The sequence below is a fragment of the Dermacentor variabilis genome, chromosome 10 (assembly GCF_050947875.1).
Source record: "Dermacentor variabilis isolate Ectoservices chromosome 10, ASM5094787v1, whole genome shotgun sequence".
Taxonomy (NCBI): Eukaryota; Metazoa; Arthropoda; class Arachnida; order Ixodida; family Ixodidae; genus Dermacentor; species Dermacentor variabilis.
In genome coordinates, this window is record NC_134577.1 from 64,712,708 (window position 1) to 64,731,055 (window position 18,348).

The 18,348-nt window shown below is 49.2% G+C and overlaps 1 protein-coding gene across 1 annotated transcript in view; it reads right to left on the reverse strand.

The window, feature by feature from the left end:
• Positions 1-1,696: 1,696 nt before the first annotated feature.
• The window catches only part of LOC142560653 (phospholipid-transporting ATPase ABCA3-like), a 66,378-nt gene continuing 49,726 nt past the window's right edge, over positions 1,697-18,348 (reverse strand). The window contains exons 23-28 of the mRNA XM_075672888.1: positions 17,804-17,957; positions 16,122-16,323; positions 10,687-11,045; positions 7,960-8,133; positions 5,881-6,100; positions 1,697-2,703 (exon numbers count right to left, since the gene is read on the reverse strand). Coding sequence (XP_075529003.1) covers positions 2,449-2,703; positions 5,881-6,100; positions 7,960-8,133; positions 10,687-11,045; positions 16,122-16,323; positions 17,804-17,957 — 1,364 coding nt within the window. The 3' untranslated portion in view covers positions 1,697-2,448. The remainder of the gene's footprint in view (positions 2,704-5,880; positions 6,101-7,959; positions 8,134-10,686; positions 11,046-16,121; positions 16,324-17,803; positions 17,958-18,348) is intronic.

Here is an 18,348-nt window from a genome sequence, read left to right on the forward strand (position 1 = left end):
GCACGGCAGCAGCAACAGGGCCCGGGAAAGTTTGTAGAATCATGGTTTATCCGGTGTGATCGGTCGGCCATGCCATGCTACAACCGTGGACCCCTGCTAGATAGATGTTTACGGCTGCTTCGTAGATAAATAGGATGCATTCGCTCTATCGGGCCATTTGTGTACTGACCACCCGCATAGGTGGCGAAACATCCACGTTTTTTTTTTAAACATTGACTAAAGCCAGTGCAAAGGTACAAGATAGGTACGGATAACGCAGAAGGCTATGACTAGAGTTCACTGTCAAGCGCCTTCGTCCTTCAGAGGCAAGTACTGTTACTCAATTTTATTTTCCAGAACAAACTCAACTAGAAGGACATCCAGGTGCACAAAGCTGTCGCAGCAGCTTTGACGAAAGCCCTGGCTGATATAGCACATATTATGCCACCGACTCCCCTAGCGACCTAATCAAAACTAAAGGCTTTTCGGGTACTTGATGTGCAATGAAGAAAGCGCAGGGTTGAATTCCTTTATTTAAGCAAATCTGCACCTGGTGTTCTGCATCATGTTTGTCACCATTACCAACCAGGCACCCCAGACATCCTAAAAACCGTGCCTCAACTTCACACTTCGCAGTAACAGATACATTCAGCTTGCTTCTACCCGCTACAATAATTGAGTGCCATCCCTCAGTGCCCTCACCGCATCTACAAATTCACATTGGCACTTTGTCGTTTTTTTCATTGTGTTTATTATTGTACACAACACATGTAACATGCATTTGTAATTGTGTTAACTTTATGCTCCCCAGCATGGCTCTCGAGTCCACAGTGCATACTGAAGGTTCGGTCCCATGTAAGGGCCGCACCTCGTCAAAATTGGGGGGGGGGGGGGGTAGTAATGCGGCCCTTACACGAGTCTATGCGGTATAGGTGTCACTACCACCGATGCTTACAACCACAACAGTAAAAGTGATATCTTGAGCAAAATAATCGCAAAAACCTCATCAAACTGAGTTCAAATGTAATCAGAGCAGTAGGACATAACTACATCGCTCACACTCACGTCCAAAAGCTCAAGTGACTGTTGCGCATTTGTGATGTGCGGAGTGTGGGATAGCTACTCGTTAACAGCAAAAAAATACTAGTAATAAAAATTAATGAACTACCACAGGCTTTAAAATAGCGATGTTTTTGAAATGGCCTATAGGGGTGACTAAAATTCTCACGAACGTCTTTACACTCAAAATGCACAACCAGCACGAAAAGGAAATTCGTGATCCTAAACTGAAACAATAATGATAAAGAACGTTTCCAACAGACTTTTCTATCTGTAAGCGAAAAACTTGCAAAATGCTAATCAACCTCGCCTTTGTCCGTCGCTCTTACCCATTCAATTCCTGGCCAGTCCCTTTCTGTGGGTATGCTCTACGGACATTCAGAAGCACAATACCTCTGCTACACGGGCACCTTAAGCTGCCGTTGAGTCGGAGTGTCGTTGGGTCAATCGCAGCTGAGTGGTGTTACACGACAGCTCCAACCGCCATTGACACCAGAACAGCAGCTGGCTTCACCTGACGTAGGCGACCTCGGTCGAAGCAAGTTAACTGCCAAGCTAGATGGCCGCCTCCAGTGGTGCCAGTGTGGAGATCGTGGCGCCACAAGTTGCTTCTCCTGTGCCTGCCAAGCGGTGTGCGTACTTATCGTTCTCGCCGCACACACAGAAGCCGGCATACCGTGCACGTGACAAAAACTAGCATGGGCAGTTCGAAACCAAAAGTTCTAAACACAGAAACCAGCGCATAGGTTTGGGATTGTCCTGTCTACTTAACTGGCTGTTAGCCTAAAACGCCGTAGTAAAACTGAATAAAAAGCGATGTTCGACAAAAAATACCTACTTTATTACTATTGCCAGAAAAACACTAAGGGAAGCTCTTTTTTTTTCAGTAATCTCAAGACGCTTCTACGTCCCTATCACGTGACCACCTGCGATTCACCGAACTGGACGTGGAACCGTTAACTCCAAGTATAACTGCCGCTCACCTCAAGGGCAGTTGTTGAAAGTGCCCATGTAACAGGTGTATGGATCGACCGCAAAACACCAATCTGTCACTACGGCACGGCCAAATTTTGTTGCATTTAATCATCATCATCATCAGCAGCAACAGCAGCAGCAGCAGCAGCCTATTTTATGTCCACTGCAGGACGAAGGCCTCTCCTCCGCGATCTCCAATTAGTCCTGTCCTGCTGCGCCAGCCTATTCCAACTAGCACCCGCAAATTTCCTCATTTCGTCGCACCAACTAGTGTTCTGTCGTCCTCTACTCTCTTGGTACCCATTCTGTCACCCCAATGGTCCAACGGCTGTCTACTTTACGCATCACGTGTCCTGCCCAGCCTGTTGCATTTAGTCCCTACTGAAGAGGCAATCGTCGCCGATGGCGAGAGCAGCCAGAAAAGGTGGGCCATTTTTATTTCCCCTTCTGGTCGTCCTCGCCGGGTACCGGGGGGCTCTCGATGCTCGACGGCATGCCGCTCAACTTCGCGCCCGTCCGCGCGCCCGAGAAGAGGATCTGGCGCCGCGAGAGGCCGACGTAGATCTGCTCGAGCGTCATGTCGCTCGCGGAGAACTCGGGCAGCTTCTCGGCGTCCTTCAGGGCCACGAGCGTCGCGAACAGCTCGCCCCAGCTGGTGTACGCCTTGCCCACGTAGAACAGCATCGTGCCCTGCGAGAAAAAGACCGTCGCGCTCGACATTTTCATGCTCGTGCCATCTCAAGCCTATGCAAATGGGTTGTATTGTTTCCTGCGCTTTGTCGCAAAATTTTGTGCTGCTCGACGTTATGTAATATTCGTTGATTTATTTGAACTCTTTGTGCATGACTGACCGTCATCCTGCTATTTTGCCAACTGTAAAGGGGTCGGGACCTCGTCAAGCCGGTCAAGCATTCAGTCCCGTACTCCTACTATTCCAAAGGAAATAAAGTTGATTGATTGATTGATTGATTGATTGATTGATTGATTGATTGATTGATTGATTGATTGATTGATTGATTGATTGATTGACTAATTGATTTCACGGCAGGCACAGATCGACCAAACGAAATAAAATGTTTGTATCCCTCGTTTCGCATTTGCGTCACTCCCCCTCGATTACGTGTACGTGTATTGCTGAAATGTTCCAATCCATTGTTCAGTGTATAATTTCGTTCGTATTGCTCGTTTCCCTCGTGTCGTTTTTAATAACTTGCGCGTCTACTGCTTCTGGACTCATCTTTGTCATCGTTGGCCTATCTTTTTATGGCCACTGCAGGACGAAGGCCTCTCGAAACGATCTCCAATTACCCTTTTCATTGTGCTGGGCAAGACGGGGGTAATTTAGACTCGCCTGTCTCGTAATCGACCAATTCCGCCCGCACATAGGACATGTCATGTATATATAATGCCTCCCTGACAGTTTTGCTTTGGGACATCCTCCTGTCGCACCTTTCATACCAATGCACTTTTTTTTTAAATTATGGGGCTTTACGTGCCAAAACCACTTTCACCAATGCACTTCCGCATACTTATGTCGTGATAAATAACTTCAAATTTAGGGATGCAGCGTCGCACGATGCAGCGTCGTTAGGTGAATAGAGCGATCAGGATGCAGTACGTGATTATTTTGCCGCCTATAGTTAATAAACACATAAAGGAAGGTTAATACTTTTAAAAAAAACCTCACGAAGCCTTACTATTTAAGGACCTTGTTCGTTATCCCTCGTGACGTCACCAAGAGCTACCACAGGAAAAAAAAACATACGATGCTTTAGAAGGCCTGGAAGCCGTGTGCAGTACCCAATTTTCTTTCTGGTACATCCCTGTTATGATTTCTGGATATTACAGCTGCTAGATACGCTTCGCTGTGTGGCTAATGAAAACTGGTTGGAAGCACATGTTGGAGGTAGTGATAAGCGTCGTCCTAAACACTGGAAGGAGCTCCTATTACCAACACTGTTCGCGACCGCCTCTATGAGCTTCCCAGCAAGCACTGACGTGAATTACACTAAGAACTACCGTTTTGTACACACTAACGTGCCACGTTGCACTGCCTTTTTGTTGGCAAAAGAACTGCCGTTTTAATTTGCGCTAATTCGGCCCATTTTCTTTCTTTCTTCTGCCACCACCTGCTGGAAATAAGCAAAATCTAACTTTCGTCTGCATAAACCCTCGCTATCCCAGGATCATCCCCACAGGAAACACTTCATTGTGGGTGATTATTTCAGTAAAAAGTGGTTGCTCTGCAAGAGCTGCAAAAGTCGGGCGAGTCGCAAAAATGTCGTACGCTGAAACAAAGCTACGTTCGATGGGGTCGGCATCCGCCGTGGTGACTTAGCGGCGATGGCCTTGAGTTCATAGATACCGAGGTCGTGGGATCAAATCCCGGCCACGGCGGCCGCAATTGGAGTGGTGCGAAATACAAAACCGCCCGTGTATTGGCTGCAAATTACAGAACCACAGCTGGTCAAAATTAAACGGGAGTCCCCCCGGGAGTAAACAAACAGAGAACAATCCGGCAACTGAGAAGTCATCGCCATATCGACGCCATAGCACATCAAATGACACGTTCGGGTGGAAACGTGCGAAGCGGTTGAGAACGGGAAAAGGAGCACGCAAGGCATTTCTCGTCTGCCAGCTGCTCCTGGGACAAAACCAGAGGGCGCGCTAAAGTTATTTTCCAAAATTCGGCCGCGAGACCAAGGCCTTTCGCAACATTTTCCAAGATCAAAGGGCTTTAGCGTCTCCCGTGTACGTTGCACCGAGCTTTCTGGTGTGTATTTCCCGCTTCTTATTTCGTGTCAATTCGAGCCTCAAGCCGCTCCACTATATGTAATCCGGTATTCAAGAGCTTTGAAGTTAGCGACGTCTCTAATAAAGCGGTTTTGTTATAACGAAGGCCTCCTGTACATTTATGTACGTCGGGACTGAAAGACGCATACATGGCTACAACACATATTCACAACATTTTACAGTTCTAAGTAAAAGGGGAAGAAAGTCGCAGTTCTGCCCTAGAGGCGAAGCAGTGATCAAGCTAGCAAATTAGTAGACAACGATGCGAAGTAAGGATATTAGTTTTAACGGCCATAAATACTTGTAGACATTCGCTTACTAACTAAATTAAGAAGCACGGCATCACGCGCGCACAAGCAAACATGAACGCGTCGCACTCGATGACCGCGGAAACTCGCTTGCAAAACGCTGGAGTGAGGAAGCTCGGCTGCAGGAGCGAACGAATTGACCTTCGTGCTGCCTCTCGCTTCGACGCGAACTAAGCGGCGAGAACACAGCGCACACGAAACCATCGGCCCTCAGTGCGCCTAGAGGCCTAGGTTCTGTCCCCATCGCAGATCGCTCTCAAGATGGGGCCCGAGCGACCGCGCGAGGCTGTGCCATACGCAGCCACCGCCGGAGTAGAACGTCCGCCGGAGTAGAACGCCCATCGGAGTGGAACGTCCGCCGAAGTAGAACACCCATCGGAGTAGAACGTCCGCCGGAGTAGAACGCCCATCGGAATAGAACTTCCGCCGGAGTAGAACGCCCATCAGACTAGAACGTCCGCAAGCCCCCCCTCACTTCCGTGCCTTGCGTGCGACGGAAGACGGCGCTCTTCTTCCCCACTTTCCTCCCTTGCGCGCGCGCGACTGAGCTGCCATGGCCGGCTCACCCTCGTACGCGTTCACTAGCAGATACAGCAACGGCGCGCGGGGAACAATGTTATCACCCTCGGAATTTATACGGAACATCACGGCGACGCAGACCGAGACGGCAGAACTGCTCCTGGAGTGTCCATATAATTCCGATAGCAATAAAGAAATGGTGCAGTGGCGAGGCAGTAGTGCAGGTGCGGAACTCCGGTGGCCTTACCCTATAGCTGTACATGTAGGTGCACTGGTGAAGCTCCATCATCGCAAAGTAGATGCGGTTGATCAGGGTGACGCTGTTGCGCTTCGCGGCAGGCAGCTTGAAGGCGACGCTGTAGCAGCGCCCGTACTTCTGGTCCATCTGTAACCCGTCGCCCATAGCCTCAACCTTGCCCGATTCCATGACGGCCACACGGTCGCAGAGCAGCTCGAACTGGGACATGCTGGGTACGCGCGTGAGACAGAGTTCGGCATCAGGAAGCGCCGACAATAGAAAGATAGTCTCGCGCGCTATAGTAATGCTGCGTGCGTGAAGGTCTCGCGCGATCTAAATGCACGTGCAAGGAACGTAATGAAACTTCTCACATCTCGCGCACGCACACCATGTACCGGGTGTTTTTACCCATTTCTTTTTTTTTACGGCAGCAAATTAAAAATAGATGCCTGTGCCATGGGGGAACAATTTTAAGCTTTGAGCTAAATAAACGATGACGCGTCCCCTACATCTAACGAAGAATAAAAATGGCTAATTGAATAATTAATATACTTGCACTAATTCACTATTTAATTAATTCCTGTACAGCATGTATTTCAATCTACCAATTATAGCTGGTGATTTGGCAAAGCGATGCGTCCACTTGGAATTAATTTTCAAAGTGTCCGACGAAATCCATTGGCCTTGCAGTTACTCGAGCTAGAATGCATAAAACAGCGTTTTCATAAAAAGAATAAGTTGAACAACAGGGCATTTTTACCGCTACTTTGAAGGTGCATACCTCGATATCGGTTATATCCCGATGATTTGCTCCAAGTCTATATGCCTTGCAGTCTCATTATCTATACAAAGATGAGCCGTAAAGTACTTCATATAGACGTTAATGATAGTGTAATTATGTTGTTCATTAAATTAGGCATTTTGATTTCTCATAGAAGTAACAGCCACCTCATCGAGTAATTTAGCTCAAGGGTTAGAAATGTGCTATCTGCCACATGCAATTTCTTAAAAATTTGATGTGCTGCCACCGACAAGCGCGTGGAAGCGCATCAAAGCAAGCGTGCGCATGCGCATGTCAGGCCTGAAGGCGTGGCCATGTGTCGTCTGCTATAATTTCTGGCCGCGCCAAACCTGTGTTACGTTCCAGAAACTCCCTTTTCACTAGCACACCGCTGTCGCGGGAAGCCAGCCCTTTGTTTGGGCACAGCATTCCAGAGGCCGGCTGTTTCATCAACTACATAGATGTTTGTTAAGTTTTCCGTCGTGGAAAATCATCTTCGTTCCATCTGGTTACCTCCGGGTGTTTGCAAGAGAATCAAATCTATTTCGATCAAGAAAGCCGTCTGGTGGAGTCGATGCAGTCCATACACCTCGGGGCACGGAGCCAGTTGTCACTGCGCATGCGCAGGTTTGCTTCGACGCGCGGCCGTGCTGGCTGCACCGGCGTTCCCGATTGCGCTGCCACGCGCTCGCGTGTTCACGCTAGGTGTGTTCATCGCTGTACACGAAAGACACTACGCGCGGCTAAGCTCACGAGAAGCTTTTTGTCGAGTCTTTGCTCTCGAGAGGACGTCGATTTCGTCCAATAGCAATGGTAAGAAACCACGATCACAAGTAACGCTGCGAGGCACTTGGCAGCTTGACACAAATGCGCAATTGGCACATTTAACGAGTGTGGCACCGAGTTCGGTTCGTCTTGGACAAACATGGCTGTGGCAGCGTTCACGCCCACCCAAAGATGGCGCGGATGTAACGCGGTTTTAATTTACTTTATTACGCAAGGAACGAGATGCGGAAGCAACCAATGTATATTTGCGAGGACTCCACGCACAAATTTTCGCCTATGCGAAACTATGCGAAACTTCAGCGTCAGAGGCAACTCTTCGCTAATTATGGTGCGAGGCTGCTCGACATGACAAGAAAGTCTAGCGAAAAATGTTTTTTTTTTTCCTCTTCCGGTTGTTGCAGGACTGCTCTGCTGTAGCGAAAGTGCTCGGCAGGCGGTCGGAATCGAATAAGTACGGCGATTTCGCCCCCCCATCAGGAAGCTACGCTCGGTGCAGACTGCAGAACACGTCAAATGCTTGCCGGTACGAGGTCAGGATGAACGCCATGGCACGGCTGTCCTTGAGGCGTTGCAGCATGCGGATGATCTCGTTGCGGTAGAGCGGCTCCACGTCCGAGTACGGCTCGTCCACCAGCAACACGGGAGGAACGCCGATGGCCGCACAAGCGATGAGCAGCATCTTGAGCTCACCACGACTGGGCGGAACGGGAGCGCAGCAAAAGAAAAAAAAAAGGGGGGGGGAAGAAAAGCAAACGTAAGTATACTACCGGGAGAAGAAAACTAGAAACTATTTGTATCCATTTACAGAATCCAACACGGCGATTAACAGGGCAGTTTACACTCCTGTCATTCGCCTCCCGTGCAGGGTACATCGGGAATGCATGACAGCTAAGGGAGCAGGATGTTGCAAGACTGTTCCCACAAGCCGTTGTGGACGGAGTGAGAGTGCTTAAATCAGTGGCGTGTCCACTTTCGCCCATCGGCCGCTGTGAAAGCGTTTGCGGAGTGTATGCACACAACTTGCCTTCGCCTCCCCCCCAACCTCCCAGGTAAGCACGATCAGTTTCACGGTGATCTGTTTCCGCACATCTGGCGGAAACAAATTAGGGCGCCCCTCGCACGTTTTCCCTCGCGAAATGCCTCGGCAGAGGAGAGAGGGATATACTGTTTTATGAAGCGGCTCAATTTCAGGAGCTTTTTTTTTTCTCAATAAGACGCGAGCTGACATAGACACCGAGGTGAGTACGCATAGTTCTCGCCTTATTGTCGGTTCGTTTTGCATTAAGGCAATGCAAGAGAGAGAGATGCTAAACGTAACCAGATTCTCATTTCTAGCTCCGGATAAACGGAAGTAAAAATATTACTGGAAACTACACTGAGCGACCCATCGGCATTTGCTGGCTCCATGGTGAGTGGGACCCCATCGTGGACGTGCGGCTGGCTGTAGTTTCTTTGTGTTGGCAATGTCGGCGAGCCGCGAGTTTCCTTAGCGTTGCCGACGGAGGCACGAAAAAACGCCCGTACAATGCGCTCACGCTGGAGACGAAGGTCAGAGTTATCGACGACTTCCATACGGAAGAATTTTGGAAATAGTCCCCTTCGACAATCTATTGACCTATGCCGCAACACAACAGCGTGGCTCAATGGGCAGCTCATTCAAAAATTATATTTCACATGATCAACCTAGTTTCAGCAAGTTTTTGTTAGCACCGTCATGTGGTCACTACCTTCTAACATGACCATTTAGGACATTTAGTCGGCACTTAGTGCTGCATTATAGCGGTGTTCTGGCCCTGACCGAAACACTGCTATGGAACAGCTGCGAAGTTGGGAGAAGTGCAATAAATGCGTTCGTTATTCTAAGAAAGCGCTCTCTCGCCATTGCTAAAAGAAACTTGCTGACACTTGGCGAATCTCTCTAAACATAATTCCTTTAATGTTCCTGATGAGTTACGCTATTTATTGCGGTGAAGTCAACAAATTTTCGAGAGGGCAGTGTCCAAAATTCCTGTACATGAACAGTGGTGGGTTGTCTGAAGCGGCTATTGTTGTCAATAAATATTTTTTGAAACATGTTTTGTGCTTCTCGCTGTTGTCAGCGGCTGCACACACGTCGAAACATCGTAGAAAAAAGAGCTCTGTAACGGGATATGGTGTACATAGTATCTCCTGATGGCAATAAAATATCTGCCTTTTTCAAACCAACTTCTTGTGTATCCTTGAGCTCAATCTGTCCTTAAATCACATTATCGACAAAGGGAATTTACTTCCCTGATGCCTTAGTGTCCTGTTTCAAGAGAACCTACTGTATATTGCGCAGGAAAATGTGTGCGCTGACAAATTTTAGTGTGTAGTGAGATATTCGTTTTAATTGACCCCCCCCCCCTCCCTTGAGACCGGGGCCACCCTTGTGCCTCAGTGGTTTTTGGCAGCTAAGGCAGCGCGAGCATGAGGGCCAGTTCACAGATATTTTTGTTTTCAAACTTCGTCCGTCTTCCCAAGAGAGCAATGGCAAATTTCTCAATCACTACTGTTGCGTAAAATACTGCCTATGAGCTGCCACGCGACTTTTCTCAGCGCGTTAAAAAAGATCTTTACAGAAGAAAAAAAAACGATTTAGCACTATAATTGCAGCGCACCAAATAGAATCCACTTCAGAGAACACAGTTACTTCAAATTACTCTCGTCTTTCTGCTTTCTAAGAACAACCTGATGTAGTTTCAAACGCTAAAGATAAAGATAAAGCCAGTGGGAAATGGTAACTGGACGTCAACAACACGCAATGTGCTTTAAGAACGAACACATGCTATAATCACAGAAACAAAAAACGCATTCACTGCCTGGGATTTTCTTCGCGTTTGAACAAGCGCAGCGTCAAATTTACTTATAATTTATAGCGAAGGCTACATATACACTTCTACAGGGCACGGCACAACCCTCAGGGGCGAATGGATCCCTCCTACAAGTTCCGGCATCACCCACCTGCACTCGTTACCCGCCGTGGTTGCTTAGTGGCTATGGTGTTGGGCTGCTAAGCACGAGGTCGCGGGATCGAATCCCGGCCACGGCGGCCGCATTTCGATGGGGTCGAAATGCGAAAACACCCGTGCACTTACTTCGATTTAGGTGCACGTCAAAGAACCCCAGGTGGTGCAAGATTTCTGGAGGCCCCCACTACGGCGTGCCTCCATAATCAAATCGTGGTTTTTTGGCACGTAGAACTCTACAATTTAATTTTGTTTTTTCACCTGCACTCGTTGGCCATCTGATCCTCGTGGAGCTTTCCCGTGAGCGTCAGTATGCTCGTCACCGCCTGGCGCCTTCTGGCGACGCCCCGCAGCCTGGCCATGGTGTCCAGCAGCTCGCCCACGGTCAGCGCCGGCATGCTGTCCTTGGGGACGCGGTCGACCACGTAGCCGATGCCCCGCTGCCAGCCGCGAACGTCGGTGACCATCGACAGCAGGGACGTGTGCGCGTTGCCGTCGGTCGGCACCCGAATGCCGACCAGGGTCTGCAGCAGCGTGCTCTTGCCGCAGCCGTTGATGCCGACGACGCCGACGCACTCGTCTTTCTTCAGGGCTAAGCTCACGCCGTCCACGAGTTTCACCTGGTCGCCGCGTGGCGGAGTAAAAAAAAAAACGAGGCACGTGACTGTCAAGGCGGAGCAGAGTGGGAAACTTCGCGCACACGGCATATTTTACGTAAGAATATACCTGAAAGAATGCAACAGGTATGTAGGACTTGATAGAGAAATGGGGGGGGGGGGGGGCGGACAAAGCACTCTCGTTGTGTCCTCCCTCTTCGTCAGCGTCGTTACAAGCGTTCTCTACCTTGCCGGGATCGATGAGAGAGCCCGTCAGTTTTGTCACTGTGCACACAGTCATGTTCACGCGCGGCCTTGAGGCCGCTACTGCGCGTGTCATGCTTTTGTGTCGGGCCCTCGTATAAACGGAGCTTCGTCTGTTAACAAACGTCTTTCGTTCTCGGCGTCACGCCCGTCTGGAAGTATGCAAATGATCTGCACGTGCCGACGGCTGCACGTGCCCACGACTACACGTTGCGGCGGGCACGTCAAAGCCAGTGCGCCGAGACACGACGTTTAGCAAGAAGCGAGGTCATCAGTGCACCTCGCGCGTCCGGCAGTAACACCGAAGCGCCGAACTACGCCTTCTTGAACGGCATCGTCTTGGACGTCAGCGCGGAACTGCAAGCTAAACGTGTTTCCGAAGGGCAGATGTATACCACACCTGAAACGATTCATCGAGATTGTGCGCAGTACGCCCGAAGACACTGACCTGCAAGCCATACTGCAGGTGCTCCAGAAAGTAAACTAAATACGCTTCGCACAATTTCCGAATATTTTCCGAACGAACCATTTCCGAATAGCTATAGTTTACCTCTAGCGACCTACGACTGCAAGCTCACGTGCGAGCTATCAGAGTTCTCGTATTGGCAACGTACAGTGATAGTAGCCACGGAAACAGCGCAGCCGCTTCAAGCCAAGCCGTGAACATTTGTTGCCCTTCATACCAGTGCAGCTTCAGCACCAACGAAATTTATTTTAAAGGCTATATATACACTGCAATACAGGAAAGTGGATTCGGAAACGGCGCGCCTGTTCGTGACGTCAACCGGTTCAACCGCCAGGAACATTCGCTGGAATACTTCTTCGAAAACAAAGAAAACGTCCATAGCTCTATTTTTAATAAATATATAGGGACTGAAAGCTTTAGGCCAGCAGATAAGTCGATTACAGTCACTGAGTGCGAAAATGTGCGCGCTTAGTTTAAGCTTTTCTTCGCAAGATGTCGCATCAGCGCTGCTGCTTGTATCGCGCTCTTCCTGTTTTTCTTTTGTTTGTTTTTTCAATTTATGTGTGCGCTAGTGCGTCTGCTGTTGTCCCAAAGTTATTTTCATTTGTTATTTCCTTTATTTATCAAAAGAGAGATGCAACACGGGTTCTAACAAACATTGACACAACGATGCGTCACTAGGTATCCGCACCACCACTCTTATTCGCTACTACGTTGCGTCGTTACTTCACCGCGCGCGATGCTTAAAACTGATTTCTCACACACGGACGACGTCAAGCACGTTTCGTATTCCTTGCTCCCCTGCTACATTTTTACTTCTGTCCCTAATATCAAATTTTCAAACTTGATACGGAGCGGACAACCCACTCCGCGGGCGAGCAACGCCTGACAGCTGAGTGAACACCACATTTTCACCATTTCAGCACAAGCCCCATTACCGGAACACGGAGGCGTATGAGGTACTGGTTGCGAGTTAACTATTGGCTGCTGGAGTTGTGGTCCACTCGACCGTTTTCTCCGGAGATCGAAGGGCACTTTTGCCTGCTACAGTAACAACCGGCCGGCGTTCCGCCTGAGCTTTAACAGCACTTGTCTACGCCGTTCTGTTTTCAAAGCAGCGGCGCTCACGCTGCTATTTGGTTTTGTGTGCGTGTGTGTGTGAGAGAGGGAGAGAGAGACGGCAGACGTGTTGTAGTGAGCAGAGGGTAAGAGCAGCACGATACATTTAAAAAAGCAGGAGCAGATTCGTGCCGAGAGCAGCCGAAGGCAGTCCGATGCTGCGTTCGTGCAAAAAAATTGGAGCGGGGCCGAGAATGATATGACTCGCATTCGTTACCTCGTTCCAGGCACCTTGCGGCAGGACGCCAGGTGAGTCTTTTCTGTCTCACCACCACTTCGGACCTTCGCAATAGAAAAAAAAAATGTACGGCCGAGACCGGAGTCGTACTTCGGCCTTCGAGCACAGTTGGTAGTGCTTGAAGCAGGCCACGATCGCGAGCATACATACTCCTCTCGTGAAAAGGCCGACCCGCTCTTAAGACATTTGGCATATGCGTCCCGTGTCACTTTTGCGTCTTCTTCCCACGGGACAGCTCGCGCTTTGGGCAGTCTCATAATGGACTGCACCATCTTTGGCATCGGCCCACGTTCATCAGTTTTTTTTTTTCGTATAGCAGCCAACGCTACGTAGAGACCATGCGACGTGGTATCACCTTCATGACAAGCCCAGGTGCATCACGTTTAAACATGGAACACGTGACATGAACACAGATACGCACGATGGTATCACCGTCACAATCCGTGTTTCTGTCGCTAACGCCCGTTCACTAACCATGCAGAACACAACAACCGCCGTGTATGTAAATTCACGTCGAACGGCCGCCGTGAAAATGATGCCGTTGTCCCCCCCCCCCCACCTCCACACACACGTACTCGATTTACACAAACGCCTTGGTTCCCCTGCTAAAGCTCTGCCGAACCTCAAACAATGCTAGATAGCCAGCTTCCTACAAAATGCTTCGCGTAACATCGATTTCCACAGTGAGTGGGATCTCAAAAATTGTTTAAATTTTTTTATTGTTTGCCATATAGTATAAAAGGGCCCCTCAGCAGGTTTGGGCCTTGCAAACAGACAAGCACCACACGTAGATCAAGCAATGACGAGTAGTGGGGTCTTGCACCCAGACAGGGGTTAAAGGTCACGCGTACATACGCCTCTGTAAGAAGCACTGCCTGCAACGTCACCAATTATCTCGCGTGACCTCCGTAAATCATACATTGTAGGACGCGTAGTACCGTAATTTCACCGGACAGGGTGTGCGAGCTAACGTTAGCCGAGGTGTTGAAAGAAAAAGTATATATATATTTCAGAAACGTGGTGCAAGATAAGACTGACAGTATTCGGTCGTCAGACCTCTGACGACCGTAAAACGCATGTCTTATAATCGTATCCTGCATCGTAAATTTTAATCGTTTCTTTAGCGCCTTGGCTAACGTTAGCTGGGTCGCACGGTATATCACAACGGCCGTGCGCTCTGCTTCATGGCGCCATGCTACTAGGGTGAAAAAAATTTTTTTCCCAAGCCCGGCATCCGATATTCTGAGCCACTACAGACTGGGTAGGAGGATCTATCCACCCCCGCATCCCATGCTGACAAGAGAAGAGGCGGTGATCTTCCGAAAACTACAGACCGGCACATTCCCGCACGGCACCCTGCTACACGCCATGTATCCTACGAGCTATACTCACAAAGGCGCCTTCTGCTCTACGCCAAATAGCGCCGAATACCACATGGTATGGGAATATCAACAAAACCCATCGACACCGCCCATCACCGGACCAACCGTCGAGCAGTGGGAGGCCCAGCTGACAAGCTCGAGGTCTGAAGACCAGCATCGCCTGGTGAGCAGGGCCAAGCTATCGGCTCAGGCCCACGGCATTCTGGGCTAGGGACGCCGCCCACCTCGGACGATTTTACCGTCGGCTCATTTCTACTAATAAAGTTTATTCCTCCTCCTCCCAAGCCCGGCGGGACGAAAGTGGTGATGCGAAAATCACTGTGGCTCTCGGTGTGTACTAGGCAGCATTCCCATTAAATTCTATAGCGGTCGGCCCTATTGCAATGGCCTCATAAAGCAGAGTGTACAGGCCTCGTACTATCTAGGTGGCTTTAAGTAACCGCCGCTAGAAGTGCGCCGCGCAGCAGGAATGAGAAAGGAAAAAAACAAAAAGAAAAAAGGCGTGGCTCTCGACGTAAACGTCGAGAGCACGTCTTATAGTGGAACGCGAAGAGATTCACCCAGAGAGAGAACCGTAGGTAATTTACATCTTCCAGAAGCGCTTAGGTTTGAAACTGACGGAAGCATCAACCGGTCAGCAGTCGAGGCAATTAGCAAGACACGCTTACAGTATTGGCGGACAAAAATCAGGGAATAGGTCAATACGACCAGATCTCTTACATTGATGGCTAGTGGTACAAGGTAGATTTTGAAGGGGAAAAAAGCTTAAGGAGATGCCCACGAAAAATGTTATATAAAGATATGTATAGCATGCCTGGTTAAATCGAGCAGTCTAGGTGACTATTTTTCACCGCCCCGTTTCAAAGGTGATGCCATTAAATCAGCACCATCTTCATCACGTGACGCGGTCCCTTCGCTACGGTATGAGAGAAGGCTGGGAAGGAGTGTGGCTTGCGGACGCTAGTCGAAGCAAAGAGAAATAGTATCTGTGTTGGCAGTGAATCAGGCCGCTGCCAGCATAGCAACGCGACGTTTCTATTTTTCATATATGCTATAATTAAAAAAAAAACGATTTTGAAAACTCTTGCGGTGAAACGTCGCCCAGGCGGCACCTTATAAGTTCCAGTATATAACAAAAAAAGAAAGAAAGAACTCCACCAGGGCATGATAAGCTATCCTTAAAGCCCAGGACCACGGCAGCCAGTCTATTTCCTCGAATTAAAGATGGCCGGATGCGCTGGGATTCTCAATCTATGCCGTCAGGTCGCTGTTCCGGCAACAGCATGGAACGCATCTACGTGCCGATTCGAGCGAGTAAGGGTGACAAACCCTAAGGCCAAGCTAGCGTTTCTCAGGTAACGCGCAGGTAATTACGGTGTATTTTGGTGACAGGACGCATTGACGGTCATCTAAGCACCATCACACACTATCTCCGAATGCGCTAAATCTGTAGTGTTAGAAAGGTCTCATACTCGCTACGTCACTGTTCGACTGCTTCCTGCCCGATATCATTGCTCCTGTTTGCCTGCCGTGAAGTACGTACTACACAAGCTTTAAAATTTTGCCAAGCAAAAGTTCTAAACGTGCCCTTCAAATTCGTAACGATCCTTAACACTTGGAGTGGTTCTTACCGGGTTGACAAAGCCGACAATCTTTTGCAGGCTACGGACAGCAATGACGATGTCGCTGAATTTTCTTGTGCTGCATACCCGGTTGACCTCATCCACCTCCCGCTCAACTTCAGTGTCCAAGGAAACGACAACCAGCCGAGGTCCGTGCAGGTCGGCCGACTCATCGGGTTGCTCACTGCCCTGAAGGCGGCGAGCCGCATACCTACAATTGTGCACAACCCGGTTTCGAGGTTGTATCATCACAGAAGTCTCGGTTGCATATCGAAACACTTGTGTAACTCTCGTATTTAGATATTTCATTCCGCGAGGAAACTGAATATAAAAATTAAGAAAGCGCGATCAAATGATAAGTATGACTGCGCAATTTGTTTTTACAAAGCAAGTTCGAGATCGTCGGCACAAATCGCTGAACTCCAAGTAAAACGCTACAAATAAGATTTTGTATCACCACAAAACCGACTTCCTAACTTCTGCATGCGCATGCACATTTAGAACATTTTTCAGCATCTTGTACGACACAGATATTCGATGCACTGTAGGCACCCTTAAGAGAGAGGGAGAATGTGTGCGTGCGCGTGGGTGCGCGTCCGTGGGTGTGTGCGTGTATGTGCGTATGCGTGCGTGTGTGCGCGCACACGTGTGTGTGCGCGCATGAGTGTGCGCGTGTTTGTGTGCGCGTGTACGTGTGTGTGTGCGTGCGTGTGCGTATGTGTGTGCATGTGCGTGTGTGTATGTGTGTACGTGTGGGTGCGCACGTGCGTGTGTGTTTGTGTGCGCGTGTGTGTATGTGTGCACGTGCGTGTGTGTGTTTGTGTGCACGTGTGTACGTGTGTAAGTGTGTGTGCGCACGTGTGTGTTTGTGTGCGCACGTGTGTGTGTATGTGTGTACGCGTGTGCGCACGTGTGTACGCGTGTGCGCACGTGTGTGTGTGTGCGCGCACGTGTGTGTGTGTTTTTGTGCGCACGTGTGTGTGCGTGCGCGTGTGTGTATGTGTACGTGTGTGCGCGCGCGTGTGTATGTGTGTACGTGTGTGCATGCGCGCGCGCGTGTGTTTGCGTGCGTGCGTGTGCATGTGTGTGCGTGTGTGCACGTGTGCGCTAGCGTGTGTGTGTGTGCAACACTCGTCAATAAAGGGCTAAATATGTGCCGCAGTACAGGGCGATGGTAGAAGAGTTGATTGTTCGGCTAGTTGGTTTTCCATAACTGGACAAATAACTTAGCGCAATAAAAACCACAGAGGGGTGATGGACACAACCAATCGAAGTAAGCTCTCCAGGCTGGTGCCAATGATAGCGGCGTCACAAGATTAACGGAGACCATACATGGCCGTCACACGTACGGCAGGATACGCATAAGCACATCTAAAGGTTCACATGGGACCCAGTATTCTGCGACAGACGGGTGTCCACGGTGACAGCTGTGTTCGTTAACATAACTTTTTCACAATAAATACGGCACGTTAGACGTTCTCAATTCAAGGGCGCAGTGATTCGACTATAAAGAAAGCTCAGGCAGCTTGCGCTACAATTTATTATGTGGCAACTACCTGTCACTTACGCTTAGCTTCTCACTTGTGGGTAAATTAGGCCACAGGTGAAATGTCGGCTGAAAGTGACATTTCAACGTCGAAACGCTATAATGGGTCTGTAAAACGAATTGCGCGTAAACAACCAACGCTCACCAGCGGAGGCTGTAAATCACTTGAGAGTCAACTAGCGCGAGCAGCGCGATGTAGAGCACGCCCTGGGCCACCATGCTGACGAGCTCGTAGAAGCCGGTCTCGTCGAACGGCTGAAGCGGGCGAAGAAGCGGCGCAGTGGCGTTTCGCTGAAAAGCTGCGCGCATCGAACGCACGAGGACGGTTGATAAATCTCGTAAAGGTGAGGTAAACACTGAAACACACTACTACGTAAGTCGGTACAAACGATTCAAGCTTAAAAATCGCCGTAAAAAATTAACACGGACAAGAAGGGACAGGACGGGAGTCAAATATCCAAGCTCGGTCACTGCACGCTGAACACATAGAAGGGTCCACTGTGGAAGAAATATAAAACAGCGTGTCCTGTGCTTCTTGTTCGTGTTATTGTTGAGACGTTTTTTAAGCTTAAATCATGTGCCAACTAGCCCAGCACTCCGTTTTAGTCGTTTATAAGTCTTTAACAATGCGTCCCTTTTATGTTTTCAGCGTCCAGTGACCGAGCTTCAATTCTGTAAACGCTAAAGATA